Raw genomic sequence first — 23,833 nt, 5'->3', positions numbered from 1 at the left:
GAGAGAATTGTATTTGATTTACTCAGCCAGGGCCTTGACTATAAGGCTATTTAGTCTTGAAATGATGGAATCTTCTATGTAGAATACCCGAAAGACCAGTATGTTATAGCCAAGCTCAGGATCTTAACAATTCCACTGGGCTAAATGACCGCTATATCTGATCCATTCCTGAGCACCTTATATATTGCTTACTGCACTGTAATGTTAGGTGACGCGCCACACCTAACACAATCAGTGACATTTCAGGGCGTCAGCTAGTAATTATACAAAGAGAAAGAAAAAGGAATAAGTCCATGGGCATTAGCAAGTACTTTTGCCCGACCTAGAGTCAGCGCTATACCCAACAACACACTTCCCACCTCCCCATATAGCGATTGACTAATATCAATTTCTTACTCCAGATTAGTCTAGACAAATTAAATTGGCCCGACTACCCGCCTGACTATCTACATAGCTTCGGATATTAATACTTGGTTAGGCCCTCTGCGCAAGGAACAGTATTGTAATTGACTTTACCTTTCCATAATGCACGACCATAGAAATACGCATACTGTTCGGCAATGCCATGTGCTTCAACAGGATTGTCAGAGCTCGCAAATCCCGTCTATCCTCCGTCCCCCTTGTTTGTAAGCATTGAAGGTGACCATAACCCTACGAGGGCTTTTTTTTTTTTGGAGTCAAAGGACTGAATTACCCATCGCGGTGATCTATTACAAAAGTATGATTTTAGTTCACTTAAAGGAGCGGAAGAAAAGACTAGCTCTTCAAGCTGGAAATTTAGGCTGACCGTCGGGACGGGATTCGGGATCACGGACGAGCTTCAGTCCCATCCCATAGTCCCATGGGAATTGCATTTTGATTCCCACACCGTGCCAAGTCTGATGGGAAGTGATTCCCATTAGAATGGATTCGGGACGGGAGATTCCCATTCCCACTTACCTTTAGCATCAGTTCCCGTTTCCGTCCCATTTCCCGTACGGGAATTTCCCTTGGGAATTAAGATTAGAAAGGGAAATTCCCTTCCCGGAAGCAAATTAAAAAAGGAAAATCCCACCCCGAAGGTAAATGAAAAAAGGAAATTCCCTTCCCGCTACTGAAATCGGGATATTCCCATTAGGAAATGGGAGTTTCCCGAATATCGCTAAATTGTATGTCTTTTCGAAGATTTTCTTATTTTAGTTATATAAAAACCTAAGTTATTATATGTGTGATATTTTTAGGAGCTGTTAGGTGTGGGTGCGTCACCTGACATTACAGTGAGCTACTCTATAAGGCGCTCAGGAATATCTGATCCCCATTGGGATCAGATATAGATATAGTGGTCTTTTGGTCCAGTGGAATAGTTAAGATCCTGAGCTTGGCTATAACAGGAGCGCTCAGAAGCGTGATAGCCAGATCCTTAGCTACGATGCTTAGTCAGGTACGAAGTGTTTATATATTCGCACCCTTGGGCCTGAACTCTTGAAGACCAGCGATTAGTTCTGGTGGTCCTATCTTCCCTCCCATATACGTACCCCCTTTGGCACCATAGCGTACTATTCAGTTCGTTATCGACCCACACAGAACAATAACTATTTTAAGTATATATTATTATATATTACTATACAAGGTTGCCCAGGCGCTGCTTAAGCAGAGGAATACTATATCTAGTATCTAGCTACTACGGTGGCCTAAAAAGGAATATTACAAATAAACAGTATAACAAGCTAATTTTATAACCACAGTGTCTACAGTGTATCCTCCTTACTGTTTGCAGTTCTCCCTCTATACTACTTCCCTGGATACCTCCTGCGCTCCTAGGGGCTGAACCCCTAGAACCTATAAGATAGGCTACGAACAAAAGGAATTGTTGAAGAAGGGAAGAAAGGAAGAGGAAAATAAGCGTAAACAGATAAAGTGAAAAGTTACGTAATATGGGTTGAGGGCCAATAGGGCTAAAAGCGCCTGTAGGGTCCGTAGGGGTAATAGGGACAACAGGGACCACAGGGACAACAGGACAACGGGGTAATTGGCCCGAGAGGTTAAACGGGCTCCAGCGTTTTACACAGGATCCTACTCCTATACGCCAGGCTACGCATTTCTGTACTGTTAATTTATCTACTTAGTGGCTATAGGTGACCAGGGCTGCTATTTACTAGTATAATTTACTGCTTAAAACTGCCCAAGCAAGCTTGTTTTATAATTTCTATTACTGCTATGCTTGCTCGTGTCTCTACCACCACTACTTTATAGCCTTACATCTAGATACCAGCTTAATCCTTGCGTTATAGTTCCTTACGCAATTTAAGCCAAAGATTGGTTAGTTAGAATTAGGCATATAATAAGTAACAGAGTCTGGTAACAGTCATGGGGAAATCTCTTCCCGACGTTCAGCCTAGCTGGAATGAATGTCAAGTAATATGGACAAGCACAATAAAAGACAAAGAGAATAGCAGAAAACCATTAAGAAAACAAGTCACGGGGAAATAGCTAAGAGAAGAGAAAGGGGAGAAAAAGTTCAAGTGTCCCGGGCTGTCTTTAAGGGAAATGGTAGGTACTTTACCCACATAATTAAGTTGTCTGGATTACAATATAGGGGTTACTGGGTGGCGAAAGCGATGGAAGTGCTCATATTGCAATTTCAATGAGACCTGAGGAAACTAAGCAGAGTGCGAGTTGATCTGTGAGTGCTGAGACAGCCTGGACTGACTACGTGTGAGTAGGGGGTAGAGCGCTCAGTAATGTAGGGTAAACAAAGCCACGTGAGAGTGGCTGACTAAAATTAGAGCGGGATTCTATTGGTTGAAAAGGAAACTGACATTCGACAGGCTGCCGTTTTTGGCCGCCGATTTACTGTCAACCAGCGTTGTGATGCAATAATATCTTGCTGTAATTTATTATGTTATATTCTAGAAATCCCATTAGATTCTAATAGCAAAGGAAAATCTTCCCAATCTTGTAAAGTAAACTTGTTTAACCACAATAGACTGAGCGAACAAATTTATACGGTTTTCCCTGATCTAGCTGATCAGGAACATTCATTAGGAAGGAAACCAGTAACTCAACCAGCCTTGCTTGTTGGGTCTGTTCCATACTTTAATAGTTTTCCAAGGGAGTAAATGGATCCGCTCAAATGTAAGTAAGGACTTGAAGATACTTTATGCTGACTAGCAGCCGGCATAGCTCCGTTCCCATGTGGTTTCATCATAAGGCGGTGGTAAGCTAACGCTTGTAGAACGTTCGTAGCATAAGCCCTGTAGGAGAGAATACTCTAGGTGAATCTCGCGGATAGCATTGAATCGAGAGGGCAGAGCAGTATGGGAAAGGCTGATTACGGTATCCACATGGGTAAAGAGGAAAAGGTCTCCATGTACAGCATTTGAACAGCTTGAGAGTATCTAAACGATGGAATAACTAGCAGTTGTATATAGTAAGCCACTGGATGGTTCTAACGCACACGAGACGACATATCAGGAATAAAAGAGGTAAGTTAGGAAATTTGACTGGGAACGACCACATCCCACCCCATAGATACCCTGGTGTCCTTCCATAGGAGTCAACAGCATTAGCCAATTATATTCTTATATTCATATATTAGTTGCAAACTTAATATTGGAAACAGTAGGTTCGAAAGTACTCCAGCTCAAATGGACAGTTGTATTAAATAGAAATAATCACAGACATTCTATTAACTGACCATCCTTCCGAGTTCGCTGTGAGTGCCCTGCTCGTGTCGTATAAGCTATTACAAGTCCTGCCGCTTTTATGAGGGCCTCACATAAGCGCTCAGGAAGCGCTTCTGAAGAGATCCGAGCACATCAACTTACGCTCCAGGACTCGCGCCAAATATGCACTGATGGCTCCTGGAGCACTCCAGAGCAGCTAAATCACAGTCGTGGCCTTTTATCGCACGGAATATTCTTAAGGACGAAATTTTGGCCTGGCTCTGCTTCCTGGCTTGCTCGTGTGCGACTTAACTTGTTCCCGGGTAGGCTATCTGCGAATTTTTATCGCGCTCAGGAGGCATAGAGGCCTTTTTTATAGTCGAACGGCCTGTGTAAGAGACTCCTGTGCTTTCTTACTTGTTATAGCCCATTATTAAATTATTAGATTAGATTTACTAACTGGCTTTTCGGATTTCAGTATAGGAATTAAAATTACAATTAACTATAAATATATCCTAGCTTCATCTGTTATTACCCTTACTTAGAACCCCTTCAACATTCGTGCACTGATATGTGACATCCAATTAATTACCTTTGCCATCTGGTATCTCACAGGCTTAAATCAACCTTCCCTGATTACTGCCAAAATTTCTGAAATATATGTGCTGAATCTGTGTCCGACTTCAGCAGCTTGATCTTCGGTCATAAAAGAGGACCAATAGTTCAGCCTTGCTTCAAATATTGATTCTCTAGTCAAAATAGTAAGAATGAGGCCATACTACGTTTTCAATTAGCACCAAGTCTTTCGATAGAGGTACTGGATTCCTACCTCTGTTTCCTCAACCGTGTCTACTTCATTAAAACAAATACCGTCCTTATCTACTAAGCTCGATAGTGGCTGCTCGAGAGATAGACAAGTGTTGTACAACATCCGGCCACAAGGTCTTGAAAAGCTCAGAATATCAGTTAGGGAGAGATATTGATTCGACAGTCGGTCTGCAATGTCAATTTGATTCCTTTTAAGATGGTCAAGTGAACATTCCGTCCTGCTCAGTTCCAGCTGACAAGGTAGGACATTGAAAAAGGGGCCGACCGTCTTATTCGCCTCTCGTAGGGGCATATCTCTCCCGGCGAAAAGCGTCCCAAAACAGACACTATCCTGGCCTGTATAGTATCTGAGTGTAAGGCCCCAAGCCACCTGGAAGATATTACTCAAAGTAAACCCACTCGCAGCACAGTAGTGACGAAAAGCGGCAGCATCCTGAATCCGGGTGCTAGTGACACGAAGCGTCTCTCGGGACGACCGTTCGCTGTTGAGCCGCGGAAAAATACATGGCTTTGCTGTTGCCAGTCGTTTCTTCCAGTAGCGTTTTTGGCTGCCGACGTCATTTACGTGATAGAGATACTCAACTGCAGACCTGTAGGGTGGGCCTGGTGCGGAAGCTAAGGTTCCTTTATATGCCTGTGCAAGCTCTTGCAAAAGAATGGATATAGACGTTGCATCAAGAAAGGCCTGAGTGCCTTCAAGCTTACAAAAGACGCGATCTGTCTGAGTTTGGTAAACCGTAAAGAGGTGCGGTGGAGATCCAGCCCCTCCAGCCTGCAAATTGGGCTCATGAATCAGATTTTCACTTGCGACTGTGAGTACTGGGACCTCTGCCGGTGGAGCATCTAGCACCACGTGGATCATTTGCCATGTCCGCCCAGGAAGAGGATTGTTAATTAATACTGTTCGAAGTGCAGGGTGACGACGAGCAAGGGCCAACCAGGCATTGCGTAAGCGAAAAGGGCAAACATATCTATCGGGACCGTTTGTGTTTACTTCCCAGATAGTATGGGATCTATATATGATAGTACCCTTGGATTGTGTCTCCAGCAGCCCTTCATGGATACTAGTGCAAGGGTACGCGTCCTCAACAGTGTCCATGCTCGATATACCCAGTTTCGCCTTAATTTCGCTTTCGAATCTTGCTATCTCGTCATACGAGCTGAACCGCAGTAAACGAAACCGACCACTCGTATTCGGATCCGTAGCAGGCTTTTGTGGAGGCACAACCGTAGTATGAGGCGTCAATTTGCGTGCAATAAGACCGACTTTCCTTTCTCGAAAGATATCTGGAACTGTTAAAGCGAATCCATCTTGTTTGCACCACACAACAATCTGCATCGCGGAGATAGAATCGCCACCGAGGCTAAAGAAATCATCGTCGCATCCTATACTATCCTTCTTCAATCCAAGGGCACAGGCAACGACGTTCCGGGCCTTCTCTACTTGAAATGGCGCAGGCAGCGAGGATTCACTTGCAACGGGATACATAAAGTGCTGGAGAGAGGTTCTGCACAGTCTGGATGCAGCCAAGCACAGCATTTCTCTGTCTGGTTGACCTGCGGAAACCTTAGGCATATATTTGGTTGGCAGGCATAGAAAAGGCAACAAGAATTTTGGGACAAATTGTCGTAAGTACTCCCCTAGCCTGGATACCATTTGTGTAATACTTTCGCTGGGTATCTTCTGCAGCTCGGACTCCTCCAACCCGTCAAGACCTGTTCCGCTATCACAGACGAAGACAGTGAGAGTTTTGGAGGTTAATCCTTTGAATAGGACCATTTCAGCTGCTACCCCGGACAGATTTCCTAAATAGAGCTGCGCCCTCCTCTCTATTTCTTGTAAATAGTGAGGTCTATTAAGCTCGAACTTCGGGAAAGCGGCAATAGGCTCATTAGGAATGATCCTACAGATTGGCAGTCCTTGGTTCTCCCTCACAAGGTGCAGTAAATATTCAAATCTCTGCAGCATCGCTTTTGCCTCCTCCTGAGAAATCACTGCCGAGTCAATCACGGCTGTAACTTTTATCCATTGATTCTCATCGAGCTCGCAAATGAGAGTCAAGGGATGCATGTTGAAGTTTAACTGTTCGGCACTGCTGTCCAAGGCTTTACCAAAAATCTCCGGCGGCCCTTCACTCGAGAGCGATGAGTGGATAACTAGTAAACTCTGGAATTTACATGCGGATGCTGCTTCAGCACTGCAATTCTTGATCCATCGCAGTCCGGTCTGCTCGAATGGGATCAGCCGTGTAGCATGCTCCTGCATCCTTATCATGGTTTCCTCCGCACTATCATCAGGCTGAAGCACGGTACGAAGCGGTACAGTAGCGATTGTCGGGGTGGCAAATCTGTGAATTCCAGGTATAGGCGCACTGCGGCCATTAATGGTGACGCCAAAGACAATGTCATTACAACGGGTAGCCCAGGCAATAAGCAGTGTATAGGCCAGCCGTAGCACTGTTGATGGAGTATACCTTCCGCGGGGCCAATTTGGCATTGGAATTCTATGGTGTATCCTTGTCACAGAACCGGTGTTGTGACCGAACTTGGGAGCTGGAGTTAAAGCAGGAAAGTCGGGCGCATGTACGCCTTGGAATTCACGCTTCCAAAACTCTCTCACATCGTCCATATCTAGAGTCGATATATATTGTATAAAAGGTAGAAACGACTGCTGGGTGACACTCAGGCCCCTATACGCAGCTTGCACGTCATCAAGGATAATCTTATGCGAATATGCATCGAATATAGCGTGGTGCATTTTGAGCAGGAATGACAGTGGCTCTCTTCTTGCCTTTGTAGTCAGACCAAGCTGGATTAAGGGAGTACCCAGCGACATGCAAGGTTGCATACTCCCATGTACATTTTCGAGAGAATGCCAGTGTACCCTCTCTTCGCCACTTACAACAACTTGAAGTGCTCGAGGTGCATCAAGCTGGACGATCCTGGTACGCAGAATTGGATGTGCAGCAATCACCTTCCTCCAGGCATCCTTGAAGCGAGCCACATCTATCGTGGAAGGAAGACGGAAGCGAAACCTCGCTTGGAAAGAGCCCGGGTCACTCACTGTTTGACAGATCATGGCTTCCTGCAAGGGCGTGCATAGGTAGATATCTTCGATCTGACCAGGAAAAATGTTGCATTGTTCCGCAGCACGCTTAGAGAGAAATTTCTTGTCCATGTCCAATAGCGAGAATGGCTGCACTACGCTATTGCTATAGGCTTGTATATTTTCGAGGTTTGCCACCAAGCTCCGGATGCACTGATACTTGAAAACAGATGCCACTGTGATCTCTAGTCCCTTTTTCCTGGCCTCCGCCACCACGGATATGGCACTGATGGAGTCTCCTCCAAACTGGAAGAAGCTGCCATCCACCCCTATATCAACGGTGGGCAACCCAAGTACGGTTGCAAAAATCTGTCGGAATGATTCCTCGGCGGGTGTTGGTGAATTGGTGGCATGATGTGGATCTGAAGGGCGGTATTTTCGAAGCTCGGTTTCTGTTAACTGGCCAACGGCGCTTTGTAGCATCCTTCTGTCCACTTTGCCAGTTCGCGAGAGGGGAATCTCCCTCACAGGAATATATAGTGCCGGTACCATGTAATTCGGGAGCGTGTCTAGTAGTCGAGCCTTTACATGTTGCATTCTCTGCCAAAATCTGTGGCTTGGCTCGCAGAACAGGGTCCCAGCAGAGGCGTCTGCAGCAGTCTGCTTTCCCGTGTCCGCAAAAAGTACCAAGAACGGCCTCTGATTATTAGATGCGGCGAGATCAACCGTGATATGATAGTCTTCCAAGCAACTCTGCGCATGGTATTCAATTTCCCCCAGTTCAATCCTTTGTCCATGTAGTTTAACTTGTCTGTCCTTCCTCCCAACATATACGATACTCCCATCAACATTGTACCGGACCAAATCACCCGTTTTGTAAAATCTATAATTCCTGTCAAGGCCGAAGGATGACGCCCAGTCAGGGTTCTGGATGAACGCGGCCTTGGTTTGGGCAGGCCGGTTTAGATAGCCGCGCCCAACAATCGGTCCTCCAATGATTAACTCCCCAACCGCGCCAATAGGTAGTAGAAGTAGTTCATTATCCTTGTCCACAATCCAGGACGTACCGACAAAAGCATAACCAATATTGCTCGGATCTTTCAAAAGTGGTTGCACTGTTGATACGATAGTACATTCTGCTGGGCCGTAGGCAGCCTTCAACTGGACATGTCGCCATCTAGTGATATCAATTGGTGAGATTGGCTCCCCGCCTAAGACAAGGGTCGTAACCGATGGAATATCTTCTGGCTGTAGCAGCCTGGCAACAGAAGGTGTAAGCTCAGCCCAATTGACGTCAAGCTCATTACAGGCTTCGGCCAGCTTATTGATCCGCTGTGATTCAGACGGTATACAGACGCAGCCTCCAAGGATTAAGGGCGCTAAGCACTCCTGGATGCTGACATCAAATGCAAAGGACGCATACTGCAAAACTCGAGAGGAACTGGACAGGTTCTGTGCTCTGCTGGTAGCAATCACATTCGTGCAAAATGAATCATGCTCAATGATAACGCCCTTTGGTCTTCCTGTTGAACCAGATGTGTATGAAACGTAGGCTGCGTTCTGAGGAGTGACCAATACTCTTCGCGGCTGGTAGAACCAGTCGAAAATATGATCATCTGTCACAATCACGTTCTTTGACAGATTAACAGTGGGTGCGTTAATAGACCGGACTAAAACTTTCGATTCAGTATCCTGGCAGATATCCCGAAGGCGACCAACGGGATATGAAATATCCAGGAGAACAAATGCTGCGCCGGCCTTAAGGACCCCCAAAATTGCCACAACCACCCACTTTGACTTCTCCATAAGAAGGGGCACAATGCATTCTTGGCCAATGCCGTACTCCATTAGTCGCGCGGCCACCTTCGTAGACAATACATCCACCTCAGCGTACGTGAAACACCCATCCCAGGCCCGCACTGCAAGCGACCCAGGCGTCTCCAAGCATTTTAACTGGAAAAGAGTATGAATACAGCGATCAGCCGATCTCTCTGCTGCATGACTGTTCCAGCGTGATATTAGGTTATGATGGTAATCCTTGAGCAGGTTTAACCCTGCCAGAGGCTGCAGAGGGCTAAACACCAAATAGTCAATGACTGCGCCTAGAACTGTTGCCACGTTCTGAGCATGCCTCCTATCAAGTATAGAGACAACGTAGTGAAAGTATACTTGTGGCGTGGTGGTGTTGTCAACACTTATCATGATATCACCAATCTATTTGCATGAAGAGGCGGATGAGCACCCAGTCTAGTCAATAAAACATATCTATGACGGCTATATTACTTACCATAGGAGCATGTGTGTCCGTACGAGTATCATATTTTTCGGAAACAGGAGGCCCTTCTTGAGAAAGGTATGTGTTGAACTGGCCATCTGACCCAATTTCTGTTACAGGGGATTCATGACACTTGTTCAAGCTGACTGCTCTAGAGACTGGCATATTTGGGTCTATGACTGCTGACCATCTCTCAATTGTAATACCCTCAGACATATTTGAGATGATGCCGAAGGTAACCGACTTAGAATCAATATACTTGGCCAAAAGAATTGGCCATGCTAACTTCAGAAGCCGAGAAAGCGGAACTGTGCATTCTCCGCCAGCTTGCACCAAGGCCCTGCTATGATGTTTCTTCAGGGTAACAAAGGCTGTTTTTCTGTTATCGTTGCTCCCGGAATTCAGTTTAGGAAATCTGCCAGGGCAATCGTGACACCCCAAATCCTCCGGGTTCGGAACGATCGACATGTCACTAGCAGTTCTATGCCAAATTAAATATATGAAAAAGAAAGGTCAGTTTCCATAAATGAGACTGATGATGTATTTTGTAATATGAGAGGCTTTATATGGGCCAGCAAGCTCGCCATGAGCCTGGATAGTACATGACCCATTCGTGTGGTAAAGGGTAAAAAGCCCACTATTTTACGCTATGCAGCTGCACCATGAACAGGGTCAAGTGGTAATACTCAGTCATCAATTTGCCACAGGTATTATACAGTGTGCGAAAGGTATGTGCCAATGATAAGCTCTGTCGCTCTAGTATGAAAACAACGGAGGGAGGCTTCTGGCCAAGTGATGATCGCATGACATGGCAGAAATGACTTGGCTAAAAGGGAACAGATCAGTTGACCCTGTCGTATACACTCTTAGCGGATATCTTTTTCCGGTCAAATCTCCAGAGATGAGTGACAGCGTACTCAACGGAAGCGTGTGAGCCAAGGATACTTACTGGGGCTACTGGGGCTACTGGGGCTACTGGGTCTACTGGGTCTACTGGGTCTAGGCTTCTCGCAACATATAGGTTGCAGGAACGTAAGATCGGACTCCTAGCTCCGAGACACCCCCGGCTTTGAGACACCAAGTCCGCACTCCAAATTCAACATTTCAAGCCATATCTCACCAATGATATTACATCTAACTGGAATTCAACTAGGTGGTCCTCTAGGGGCTGTTTTAACATTACATCTGATGTTTTTTCAGTTCAATTTCCCCATTCTTGTCTTGATATCTCTGTCTCATCTCCTTCGCCTCCACTAACGCCTTCCGATTGTTCTCTCTATCAGAAAACTTGTATTTGGATCTTTAGATAACCTTTTTCTAATTCTATGGCTAGATAATCGTCAATTGTTGCTTTCTGCTTGTAAATAGTAGCATCTTGATGTGCTTTCTCTGTCTGCAGTTGATTAATTTAATTGCCTTGCCAATTTTATAAAGAACTAGTCGGAGAGTTTTATCAGCTCTTGCTTTTGCCTAAGAAGTTCGATATTTATATACACATGCTGGTGGCTCCAGGGTGTTCTATAGAGATAATCTGAATAAATTTTAGGTTGCTTGGTACTTAGTCTTTTAAGATTTGGTTGATCTTGTTGTTGTATCCGGAGCTGGGAGGATTGCAAGCGTTTAAAAAAGATTCCAGGGCGTGGACCAGTGGCTTTCCAGCTACTTTTTAATAAAGTCGTTGTACTATTCAGGCCTTTTTGTAGCATTACATAAATCTTTGCTTCTTGATTAGGAGCTCATTATCCAAACACAATAGATTTTCAATCTCCTTCCGATAATGAGCGCTTCTTGAGCATAAAGTCCCCAAATCCAAAGGTTGAAAAAGATGAGAAGAATAAGGAGGTAAAAAAATAACACAAATATTGTGTTAATAGCAATTCTTAAAGAAATCCACATTTTCATAACTTCTATGGCTATTTAGAAGCAATAAACGCCACACGCCAGCTTCCGGCTTAGTTTCGGGCAAAAATGAGGCATGTAACCATTCCAAAGCAATATCTTTTAAAGTCCATCCATTTTTTGAAGTTGTAATAAGCTAGTCTAGTATATTATCTGCTGAAACCATGATGTTTTGGAGTCTTTTCTTTAAAACTTACTAAAGGGCGGATCTTGAATCCAGTGGTAGATATAGTCTTAATTATTATTACCAATTCCCTAGTTTCTGGAGATTAAATATAAGTATAATTTTTTCCTGCCTTTCCAAGAACCTGGGAGTTTGTACACACCCCTAAGGCAATACCATGCTCGTCCATATTCCATATATTCTCTGGTTGGATGTTGTATTTGGTTTGGATTGCAGAAAAAAGATTATAGAAGGCCTGGATCTGTTCTGGCTGCCTATCCTTAATTCGGGAAGCATATATTCTTCTTCCAACCAGGGAGGCAACTTGTGGATTTCTTTTTTTAAATTTTAACACCCAGTCCTTTCCAAGAGGGGTACTATCTCCAAGCATGTGCAAAATTCGGTGGGCCATTTCTCGAACTCGGGTAAAGGTGGGAGGAAATCCTTGTTGATCTTGCTCAATTATCCAATTTACAAGAAATTCCTCTTGTAAAGGACTTAGTCTTTGTTGGTGGATGTGACTTTTATGTTGGTTTTGATGACCAGAGAGCCTTCGGTGGAGGGTCGCTGGAGGAATGTTGTAACCTTTAGCTGCTTGCCGAATTGAAGAAAAAACTCCATTTTCATAATCCCTAATAGCAAGTGCTACGTTATTTTCGTCGGGAGCCATTTTGGGTCCGTGCGGGTGACGATAATTAAAAAATAGTCAAAGTGTTAAATTTAAAGCGTGCGGACAGTGTCTCAGAGTGGGTGTCTCGGAGCTAGAGGTCCGATCTTTACGCATGAATTAGAGTTTAAGTTGCCTTGTATGACCTATTGTCAATTGTCATTTTGCCGGCATTACTTGTCCCAGACGCTTAACATTGAAATTGACTGCGAGGCAATCCTCAAACGTTCCGAGCCTGCCGTAAAGTATCATTTGGGTGCAGATAACTGATAAAGTTATTGTCGCCCACATGAGCATGGGCATTACAGTTTATAGATTTTGTCCAATAGCGGAATCTAAGAGTGTACTCCGGAGTATATCTCCACCCCGTTCCGGCTAGTTAAATTAAGGTTGGCGGTTTGAGCCTCGACCAACCGGATGGTGATGTCAGATTGAATCTAGACTTTTCTATGAAAATATGTCCACATACTCCGGCTGACTACAGTAATTTCCCTACAGTAGTTAGTTCCACTATAGATACTAAACCTCTTTGAAGTAGCGAGCGAGGATCAGTCTACCGCTTTCTATTTAAGGAATATAATAATAGCCAAATTAATTATCTAAGCTAAGAAGTGGCAGAATATTTAGTCCTTATAGTGGAACAAACTAGGGAAGTTACTGCGGTCAACAAAGTAGACTTTTATTGAGAAACTGGATATTTTTTCCGTATGAGAATGGACATACGGTATATGCTTGCCTATCCTTTCTCATTCCGTAATCCCAGCCTTCCGCTAGCAATGCGATTTGAATAATATTATTGCTCAGCAAAGATACGAAGATTTTTGGAAGTACCTCGATAACCCCGTCCTAGCCTATTGGCCATAGATCCCCAGAAACCATCCTCGCACACCTCACATGCTTGCCATGCCCTTACCAAGTATATTTCTTGTCGTAGGCTCGACCAGTACGAATGGTGGGCACGAGCGGCAACACCAATGCTAGGAAAGATGCTTTACGATGCTAAATACGATCTATGTCAGCAGTTTCATTACCTATACCTATTTATCACACATATTATACCTATGCTCTAATCCTTTCCTCCGCCAGGTCCGGACTCTATCAATCCATCCTTGGTGGAACGGGATCTCTTGAATTATTTAGCCAGAATTTTACTGGATCACAAGCCACGGTTCGAATCGCCTTCGAACCCACCAGTGGCGCCGCCAGTGCCTGTAATGATCCATGCAGCCGACGCATGATTAATGAAGCCTTGAATCGGCTAAAGGGCTTTAAGTCCACCGTTGGATCTGCAGCTCTACCATCAACTGCTGACTGAACTCACCTTGACTGATGAGGAGCAAACATATCTTTCCGACCGCAATGAATTGGAATCACAACCTTCCAAGATGCAAGCTATCCTGGCCCTAGACCTCAAAAGTGGCGATATTGTGGTCAAGTTATATCTGTACCCTATGCTCAAATCAGCTACAGCCCAAACACCCATCTCGCAACTAGTCTTAAATGCACTCCGGAGAGGAAACAATGGCATCTTCAGGGATGCCTCGGCGACGACTGAGAGCTACCTGCATACGGCACCTCCAAGTACTTCAATATGCTTCCTTTCAATCGACCTAGTTACACCTAGCCAAACTCGGTTCAAAATTTATATTGGGAGTTCCAGGTCGACTTTGGCCGTATATCCGATATTTGGACACTTGGTGGGAGGCTTAAAGACAATGAGACATTGAAAGGTTTAGAAATGGTACGAGAGCTGTGGGAATCGCTTGGTATTCCCCGAAGGGACACGTCGAACAGTGGAACGGCCAACAAAGCCGGGAGATCCACCGAACCTACCCATGCCCCTGTTCATTGTAGAAATCGAGCCCCTCAAACCGTTGCCCCAACTCAAAATATACTCCCCTCTCACGGGTATTAATGACGTGCCCATTGCAAGCACTTTGACCTGTTTCTTTGAGAGGTGGGGTTGGCCAGAGATTGCGAATTCCTATACAGACAATTTAGCCTCATACTAGTAAGTAGTTTGTCTAGTTTCGCCTTTTCCATATGCAACATACCGACGTGACCTGTAGGCCCGAAATAGACCTCAACAGGAGCGCAGATATCCAAGCTTGGTTGTCTTTGTCCTACTTGGAGAAAACAGGACCCTACTTGACGATGTACTACCACTAGCTAGAATGTTCCACTGTGGCTCTGAGCCTAAAGAGCAGGGAAATTATCTCTTGTACAGATGATTATCACAGCCACAGAGATAGTGTAAAATATTATTAAGTGATTTTCTGTATATTGTCTGAATCACGAACATGGTGATGGAATCTGTATGCACTGAGTGATAGTTATTCTCTCTACAGAGCTCTTCCACCACCCAGAAAATAAGAACCTGTAAACATATGATCACCCCTACAACAAAGGTCCACCACTAAGGCAGGTTCCTGTGGATTCGACCCTTGAGAGTAACTGTAGCTATTGATTAACCGTACGACTTGGGAGGAAAAGCGATGCCAAGCACCTTATATATTATTCCAGCCTTTTTTTTCATTTAATGTGTCAGGTGTTTACCATGCCGCCGAAGTAAGAATACTGATAAACTCTGAAAAGTCGCACACATTTTTGGCTCTAGCCATCGGTAATGCAAACTTTGACCATTAAATACTGCTTAAGCACAGCCCATATACAGGAAACTAAGTTGTGGTTAAATATTCTAGAAAGTTCTTGCTATGCAATACATAGCATCTTACGGTGAACGTTATGCCACGTAAAGTATGGGCCTTTTACAGTAATTAACTATTACATCTGTCTTATATAATGCGGATGCAGCGCATTTAAAGCCTAAGCTCTAGGTTTCTTTCCCACGATTAGGAACATCGGTGTCGCCAACCTCTTCTCTCCTGCTGCACAATACGTACCATTACCTTTACCATCTCGTTCCCTTGGCCTTGGATACCCGGGGGCAAGATGGCCAGTTTTCTCCATGCCCTAGAAGGTGGTATAAAATCCCACGCGACGAGCAGGAACGCAGAAAACCCGTAAGGCAAAAATTAGATATGGGTATCTGCAACTGTGCCTATCCACTTAAAAGAACCATCAATTAGCTGATACCAAGATACGGTGTCTCGACAATCCGCCAGATCCTCAGCAGCTTGGAGTTCGAATCCAACTCCTCGCATAGCTGCTGTGGCCATCGCAGCGGTCGTTAAGTGCGGATTTCCTGCGCTCGCTGCATACTTTCATGGCACTCCCGGTGTTCTGGATTATTGAGATCGTAGTTCGCTATCGTGGCAACTTCATAAACTGCAAAGATGCCCCCGGGATTCAACACCCTAAATGCTTCTGCGTAGACATTTCTGCGTAGACATCCCAAGGGTTAGGTGCATAGCAAGTGACTTCAATCGAATATGCGCGGTCGAAAGAGGCATCCGAAATATCATATGAACAAATTCGCCTTCGATAAATCGAAGTTGATAAGATAAGTTTGCACACTCGGCGAGCTCATTCGCTCTACATATCTAGGATGGACTGATATTTATGCCCTAGACGCTCACATCACCAAGTCGAGAAATTTCGCAAAGGGGCCCCCCTATTCCACACCCCAGTATCTAGAAAATCCCCTCTGGGTTAAGATTGTATTCAGCGCCAAGGTTGCAGATGGTTGTACTCAGCGCCAAGGTTTCCATTGCTGCAGTTCTTTTCGTGGCCCTTGGTTAGCAATAACAGTGCTAGATAATATGGTCGACACTTACCGGCTGGGGTGTGAAGGCCTCTTTCAATATGCTTCTAGCCTAGATGAAATTGGTTCACTGTATAAAACTTGACGCGATTACTAGCATCAGGATATGTCTGGTATTGATATCCCACAGACAAACAGCTTTGATTAATGTACCTAAAACCGAAAGAAAGAATAGAAAAAAAGAAAGAAATGACGCTTTGATAGCATCCACATTAGACCCTCGTAATAGTTCCAGTGGATTTGCAGAAAATTTGCACTACTGCTCAGGAGTTCAGAAGGGCAGAGTGACGTAATGTCAGCTCCAGAATTATGTCTTCGGGAGGGAATCACAGCCGGGCGAACTTGCAATTCGGATATTTCTGAACCTAGATGTTCCCATGAGTCGGTAGAAGTGAAGTTTGAACGAGTTTGCAGAATTTAAAGTTGGCATACGTCACTGCTATTCCACGAGTTTGGTCTTTCTTCCGTATCCTGGCAAACAGGCCTTCTGCAATTCGAACTCTATCCCCATATTACTTATCGCCAAATATGGTGGAAAAATAAGTACCTAGAAATTACCTAAGATTCCCTTCCCGTTAAATATTTCCAATAGAAGAGATCGTCATCACTGCGATTACATCCAAGGCGCGCCAGAACTTTACTACACCTAATTACGCTCTATTGACGGTTTTACATCGGCACCACGCACTGTGAAGTCACTACACATATTTTTTCCTTAACTTATGCTTGGTAGATTCCTAAGATATTTTTATAGCTATATGATGACATCATGACATCATAGATTAGAGATGGGACTGCTCTGGGCAGCTATGGTTGGGATAAAAAGAAACAGAAGAAAATAATATTGTCTGGTCATGGCTTAGCGGTTTTATGGATATTTTAGTAAAATACTACGGATAGCTAGAGATAAATACCCTTAATTTGTTCTTGTTCCAGCCAACAGTCCCATTTGACGAATCGTCAGCTAGGTTCATGCTACTTCAACCCTATTCTAAGTTCTTTACCTGAATTGCTTTACCTGGGAGAATTTTTGTCATCGTGCTAGTATATCATCCAAAGTGCTTAGCCATCCCATCATGCCCACGGCTGCTACTGGATGTAAAACCCAAATGCCAGTCTCCCCGGAACAAAACCCACCAACCCACGATATAACGCCGTATGCTCTTCTCAGCCAGGTCTGTAACTTTGCAGGTTCCGACCAAGCTAAATGGTGGCACAGCACCGCACCTTTGCTTTGCAAGTTGCTGATCAACTCCAATTACGATGTCCATTTGCAATACAAATACTTGACTCTCTATCGAGAACACGTCATTCCGGCCCTTGGCCCCTACCCAGAGCAATCGGAATGCGGTATCACCGCTACCAAGTGGAAGAGCGGGATGAACCGTGCTGGCCTTCCGGTTGAATTCAATTACAACTTTTCCCAAGCCGTGGTCAGGGTCGGGGTCGAGCCAGTCGGCCCTTTCGCTGGGACAGACCAAAACAGTTTCAATGCCTCTGCCATACATGACTACTTGCACAACCTAAATCGAGCGCTGCCAGGATTAGACCTTCGCAGATTTTTTCATCTCGCCGAGGATCTCCTGGCTACTGAGGAGGAAGTGAGAACCATCCTGGGCAGCCCTAAAATGCTCAGCGCCATTGGTCCCTGGAAAACGCAGACAATCACAGCCATGGATCTACAGAAATCCGGAGAAGTCCTAATGAAGGTATACTTCTACCCTCAAGTCAAGTCAAGGGCCACTGGGATTGCCGAGGAAAAGCTGCTCTTTGATGCCATGTACAAGGCGGATCCAGAGGGCAGGCTGAGCAACCAATTCTCCAATATGAAAGGGTACTTGGCCATAAGAAACAGTAATAGCACGCATTCCTGTTCGAAGTTGGATGGTCATGGCCACAATAAGGATCAGACCACGTCGTTCTTTGCCTACCTTCTTGCCTGCGACTTGGTTGAGCCAAGCAAGTCGCGGATAAAGTTCTACACCGCTGAGCTGCAGGTTGATTTGGACACAGTCGCAGACGTCTGGACATTCGGTGGAAGGCGAACAGATCCCCAGACGCTCGCTGGACTGGAGCTCTTGAAGCTGCTTTGGCGGCTGCTCCCAATCCGCGAAGGGTTCCGTCCTCCGCCAGAGGGGTTTTCAGAGATAGGAAAGCCCGCAAAAGAAACCCGGATTCCCCTGATGTTCCACTTCGACATGGTCGAGGCCCACGAATTCCCAGAGCCCCAGGTGTACATACCTCTCTTTGGTGAGGATGATTTAGCCATTGTTGATGGCTTAACAACTTTCTTTCGGCACGTTGGATGGGAGTCTATGGCAGAACACTATAAGTCCAATTTCCTCTCCTATTAGTAGGTCCATCTCCGATTGCATGGAAACTGTGTCTGTCTAACACTAATAACTTCCAGTGGGGAAACGGACCTTACTGGCGTGGCACACATCTGCTCATGGCTGTCCTTTTCTTACAAAAATGGCACTCCGTATATCAGCGCCTATAACCACAGTTTTACGAAGATGTGGCAGGCCAATGAAGCGGACGAATAGATCAGATACAAAGGTTCCGCTTGTATGCAGGGGGGGAGACCTGGACCCGGCGTGGGATTTCGCAAATTATACTATGATGGGTAATACTTTTTTTTAATTTATATTATTTTCATGTTACTGTTATATTACTGACATATTCTTACGAGTATAATGTGTCATATAACTTGATATATGACTTCACGCTACGTTGGCCGATGCTCTTGCTATCGACGACAAGCTCGGAACTGACCTTCTGCTGATTATTTCAGAGATGTGAATGGCAACTTCCGAAGGAGCTCGACCCCGGATTAATGAAACCTACATCAACAGTTTGTTGCTAGTGAAAGAGCTGGGAATGGATGACCGCCCCACAGAGCGCATGTGTCAGCTTCAGTGTGAGAGCAACAGCTTTGACTTTGTCCATGGGCAAGAGAAATATTTGATTGTCCAGGGACTCGCGACGAGATTAAATATTAACCTCTCCTCCGGAACATACACCTACGCACCCACATTAGCCCTGAGCCCTCCCTACTGGTTTTTATATCAAAACCACGACAGCAGCCAGACGATACCATCTCGGTACGGCAGGTGAAGTAGGCGTTTTATTATTGGTTGATAATTTTCAGTTTCTATATTCGACCGTATACTTGAAATTTGGGCCCTTCCTTGCTTTGATTTATAGTCACAATATCTGGGGTTGGATCAGTTCTCAACTTAACGACCATCGTTGAAAGCAGCGTTGGTCTAAATGCCAGTACGTTATCATCGTGATAAGAAATACCATATCGGGCAACTGTCGGGAAAGTGGCTTAAGCAATGAATACACAAAACATACTAGGTCTAGGTACAACGACAGCGATGAAGTACAGAATCGAAGCACTCACAATTCATACGGTAAATGATGTATGTGTTCGTAGACGGACTTCTTCAACCAGGTGTTTTAACAGATGGTCGAGAATTCACATTTCGAGCGCAAAGTGATAAGGGTCAGTGTGCGGAAATACATGTAAAAGCCCGAAAATTAGCCGAAACATCTTGAATCCTATAATAATCTTTATTTTTGCTTGTCTTGCGGTGAGGTATGCCTGACTGTTTTCCAGCCCGAGCCCAGAGCCGCGACGACCGTCGCGCAGGCGGTTCCCAGACCCGCATAGAATACCTGCACCAAGGCATCGTTGTAAGCCCCCAAAGCCCTCGGAAGCTGGTCTGCAGGAACCAGGTTCTTCAAATTCATGGCTCCAGACTCAAGCAGCTGGGTAGGGTCTAGCCCTGGAACCACCGCTGCCAAGCCCGAAGCTAGGTGATTCAAGAAGATATTCTGAGAGATAGAGAGCATCACGACAGAGCCCAGGAATTGCGCAAACGTAATGATCACAATTGCGGAGGTGACGTCTGGTCCTGCGACCGCTGCTTGGACAGCGGTGTAGGGCTGCTGGAATGTTAAACCACACCCGAGTCCGAAAATAGCCTGGTAACCGATGATGTACCCGAGGGAGGTGGTCTGGTCAAAGGTGGTGGTGAGGCCGGCCCCGATGGACATGAGTGTGCCCCCGGCAACCATAAATGGCATGTAGTAGCCAATTCTGGTGACTAAAATGCCGCCAAAAATAATAGCAACAACTAGGCCTAGGATGCGGGACAGGTCGCGGAGACCAGACTGCATCGTGCTCACCTCGCGAACAGCCTGGTAGTAGAGTGGCAGCTGAGAGCGATTAATAACCACTCCTCACAACAGGGGAAAATGTGACTTACGTAGTAAGTAAAAACATAAAGGGCACCAGCTGTGGCGAAAATCACTACGATGCTGAAGTCCAACACCCGAGAGCGGAGTAGTCGGTGAGGGATTGTGCCCTGGTCGCCCATGTAGTATTGTTGGACCACAAAAACGACTGCAAGGACTCCAGCCACCACGAGCAGAGGAACTACATGTCTACTATTCCATGCGTATTCACTGCCACCCCATTGAAGCGCAAGCACGAGGCAAATAACTAATGGCAAGAATAGCGCCATGCCTAGGAGATCTAGTTGGTGCAGCCGAGCCAGGGTCGAGGTTGTCGCGGATTGTTCTGCTGTCTTCGGCAACTGCAGAAACGTGAGGACGGTCATGATCGGAATCACACCCAGTGGAATACTAATGTAGAAACAAATTCGCCAGGATGTATATGCTGTAATAGCTCCGGCGATCAGAGGAGCCGTAGCCAGTGCGATGCACTCAACTCCTCCTGTCAAGGCTTGGTAGAATGGGCGCCGATGAAGAGGAGTTATGCGAACAAATATTCTTGAAGAAATGTTAGCGATAAGATACCTTGATCGGAGGCATATTCCCAGGAACAAGCCCAGATAAAGCATACATATTGCAGCCAGAAAGTATGCCTGCATTTCCCAGGCCGGCGATCGCGCGGCCAATAATAAAAGCTATCGACGAGGGCGCAGCCGCACAGAGTATAGATCCAACGACGAATGTACCCAGTGACAGAGCAAAAACTGTACCGGCCGGATAAAACAGATACAGTTTGCCGTAGCTGAGGACTGTGGCAGACGATGCGAGAGAGCTGGTTGATTTTCGTAGCTTTAGACACAGGCTGCGAGGCCGGATGCGGTTAAGGTTGACGTACTATGCAATTCCATACCAGCTCACGTCGTTAAGTGAGTTGAATTCATCACTGATAATTGGCCCCAAAGTGCCAACACACGTTCCATCCTGTCCTTGTCAGTAGGCAGCTGCCGAGACGCGGCCTGCAAACCATACTCACATAACCTGCGAGGAAGCTGGCCGCGCACACGGAAACAAGAACTGTGAAGAACTTCCAATTTGATAACTCTACGACCTGGTTATCTCCGTTCGATCCATCGGTGGTGTTCATGCTATCGCCTGTCACAGAGCTGCTTTGTCCTTCCGCCGCGGCCACTGATGTGTTGGGTATACCATCGAGACCGTGCGGTTTCACTTCTTGCATCTCCATTACGACCTATAATGACAGTTGTAAATGTCACCAAAGCCTCCGGAAGACAGAAAATGGAGTTGAACGAAGATTAACTAGAGAAAGTGGTTTTCAGTGGAAGGAAGGTTTTTAGAGTACCATTGGAGATTTGCTCTCCACCGGGCATTTCCGTCTTAAGCAGGACGCTAGGATGCGTCTTGTCTCGACCTAATTAGTGGACACGTTTGGCCAACCAAGTTCAGATTCAAGCCCCAGCATTTCAGTAGTAGGAGGAAAAGCTTATAACTGGTTATTAGTCGTCTGTATTGCGTACTTAATCAAACTAGTGCTTACGAATCCACACTAATTTTAATTATGGATTGATCGGATTATTGCACTAAGTCCCCAATGGGCAAACCGGTTATGAACGGTAATGCTTGCTATATGCACTGTGCACTTTTGGGGGGGAGGTTATCTAGATAAAGACAAAAATTTAACTGATGTCCAGCAGTCTCACGGGCATGTGACCTGTTTAGAGAAAATGAGGGTTTCTGTAAATGGCGGAAGAATATATTGTGATTAAGATAACTTCAAGTGTCCCTCAGCAAGCTCATCTGAATTGTAAGACGCCAATCATCAACATAACAATTGTGACTTTTCTCCGAAATACGTGGCATCCCATAGGCTTGGCCACTCTTAATGACCTTCCTTACAAGATCTAGTCGACAGTGGAGACGCCGGTTCACAATGGTACAAGCTTTTTGGGGCCCCAGACCCACAATGTCTTAGAACCTCCCTCGGTAGGGACAAAAAGGGCGCTGTAATTGGGCTTGATCATAGTCATTATTAATATCGCTTCCATGGCCGTACATGCTTTGATATAGCTTAATTGCTAGACTCTTCGCCTATTGCTAACGCAAATAACGAAGCTGGATTGAAGGATGCTTCTGGAGTTTCGGGAGGTGTTGGATGAGTATCTTGCTCCTTTTGTTATTAATCTGACAGATCCAATGCTGACTCTGCAATATCTACAAGATAATCAAGTGAATCGAATTGTTTAATATAGAGAATATGATCTGCGTGCTCTGTAGGGCTATTTTAAATATTTGTCCCGGGTTGATGCAGGTTCGGAATTTCTATATTTTTTATTATCTGATTGAATTCCTCTAATAAAACCTATTGGAATTTATTCTACATAACTGAGAGCTTTGCTGCCATGTCTCCAGAAAATTGCTCCTCTTTATTGAATATTATATCTCTTGTCTGAATGACCGAGGCAGCCAGAGCTGGTATATAATAGTGGAGTCATATCCTACTAGATATCCTAACCATGTTTTTGGCTTGAATCTCTGCAGTTTTCCTCCTTTTTCTGAGATTCTTTTTTCTAATTTGCTTGATGTTCCACAGTTATTATATTTCACTGTTGTTAGACCCCAAATTCTTGAACCTTTTAAAGCATTAACCAGGTGCTCTGTAAGGAGCTAGAGCCCTGAGATCTACTCGAGCCTCTCGGCCCTTGTGTTTCTTCTCTCTTCACCTGTCACATGATTAGTACATTGATTAGTACGCTCTATTATGTGACTTCTTCCCCTTTCTGTTTCGCAATCATCTCATCGTTATTTTCTCTTCTCGTCTCTTTTCCTCCTCAACAATTGCTTTTGTATCTACCCTAGTTATTAGGTCGATAGAAGTTCAGCCCTTGACAGGTGAACTGTATCTGACTGAACGTTTACTAATGATACTAAGAATGGATATCATTGGGTACACTTACGGGACAATCTCTGGCTGGCCAAATGGAAAGCCAAAAGATGTATTCGTGCCCTCGGGTGACGTACGTACACAAGGGACAACCCGACACATATGGTGGGCAATACATGAAGTCACAAGGAGGTGCGGATGCTGTTTATGACAAGTATCCGCTCTTGAGGATGCTGGTGATTTAAAAAAGGACGGACTTTGACATGCCGCTCTGCGTGTCGCTTATCTGGGCAATTAATTCCCCTCCCCCCCCCCCCCGGTATCCAAGTATTATGAAGATTCTAAATAGTATGGGAGTAAAATGGTCCTGTAGAAATTTACATTCAGTATTCTCAATTATCGTCCTGCTGCATGAAGAGATCCAAGGAAATAAATATAATCAG

At 45.1% G+C, this 23,833-nt stretch overlaps 3 protein-coding genes across 3 annotated transcripts; 1 reads left to right on the top strand and 2 right to left on the bottom strand.

Moving 5' to 3' along the window:
* Positions 1-4,526: 4,526 nt before the first annotated feature.
* On the bottom strand, positions 4,527-9,958 carry ATNIH1004_001002 (Nonribosomal peptide synthetases (NRPS); the record flags this gene model as incomplete). The annotated part of the gene is made up of 3 exons (XM_033565702.1): positions 4,527-4,588; positions 4,872-9,732; positions 9,806-9,958. 3 exons carry the CDS (start codon positions 9,956-9,958, stop codon positions 4,527-4,529), a joined length of 5,076 nt encoding a protein of 1,691 aa, XP_033431459.1.
* Positions 9,959-17,322: 7,364 nt separating this feature from the next.
* On the top strand, positions 17,323-18,792 carry ftmPT1 (brevianamide F prenyltransferase ftmB; the record flags this gene model as incomplete). Its single annotated transcript, XM_033565701.1, has 3 exons — positions 17,323-17,402; positions 17,466-18,599; positions 18,657-18,792. 3 exons carry the CDS (start codon positions 17,323-17,325, stop codon positions 18,790-18,792), a joined length of 1,350 nt encoding a protein of 449 aa, XP_033431458.1.
* A 1,033-nt stretch (positions 18,793-19,825) lies between these two features.
* ATNIH1004_001000 (MDR family MFS transporter) lies at positions 19,826-21,734 on the bottom strand (the record flags this gene model as incomplete). Its single annotated transcript, XM_033565700.1, has 5 exons — positions 19,826-20,473; positions 20,524-21,049; positions 21,123-21,323; positions 21,387-21,472; positions 21,525-21,734. The coding sequence occupies 5 exons, from the start codon at positions 21,732-21,734 to the stop codon at positions 19,826-19,828; spliced, it is 1,671 nt and encodes a 556-aa protein (XP_033431457.1).
* Positions 21,735-23,833: the final 2,099 nt, after the last annotated feature.

This window comes from Aspergillus tanneri (assembly GCF_003426965.1).
Source record: "Aspergillus tanneri strain NIH1004 chromosome Unknown AapTan_2_pilon_pilon_pilon, whole genome shotgun sequence".
NCBI lineage: Eukaryota > Fungi > Ascomycota > Eurotiomycetes > Eurotiales > Aspergillaceae > Aspergillus > Aspergillus tanneri.
The sequence above is the reverse complement of the archived record's forward strand: the minus strand, read 5'-3'. Positions and strand labels throughout refer to the sequence as shown.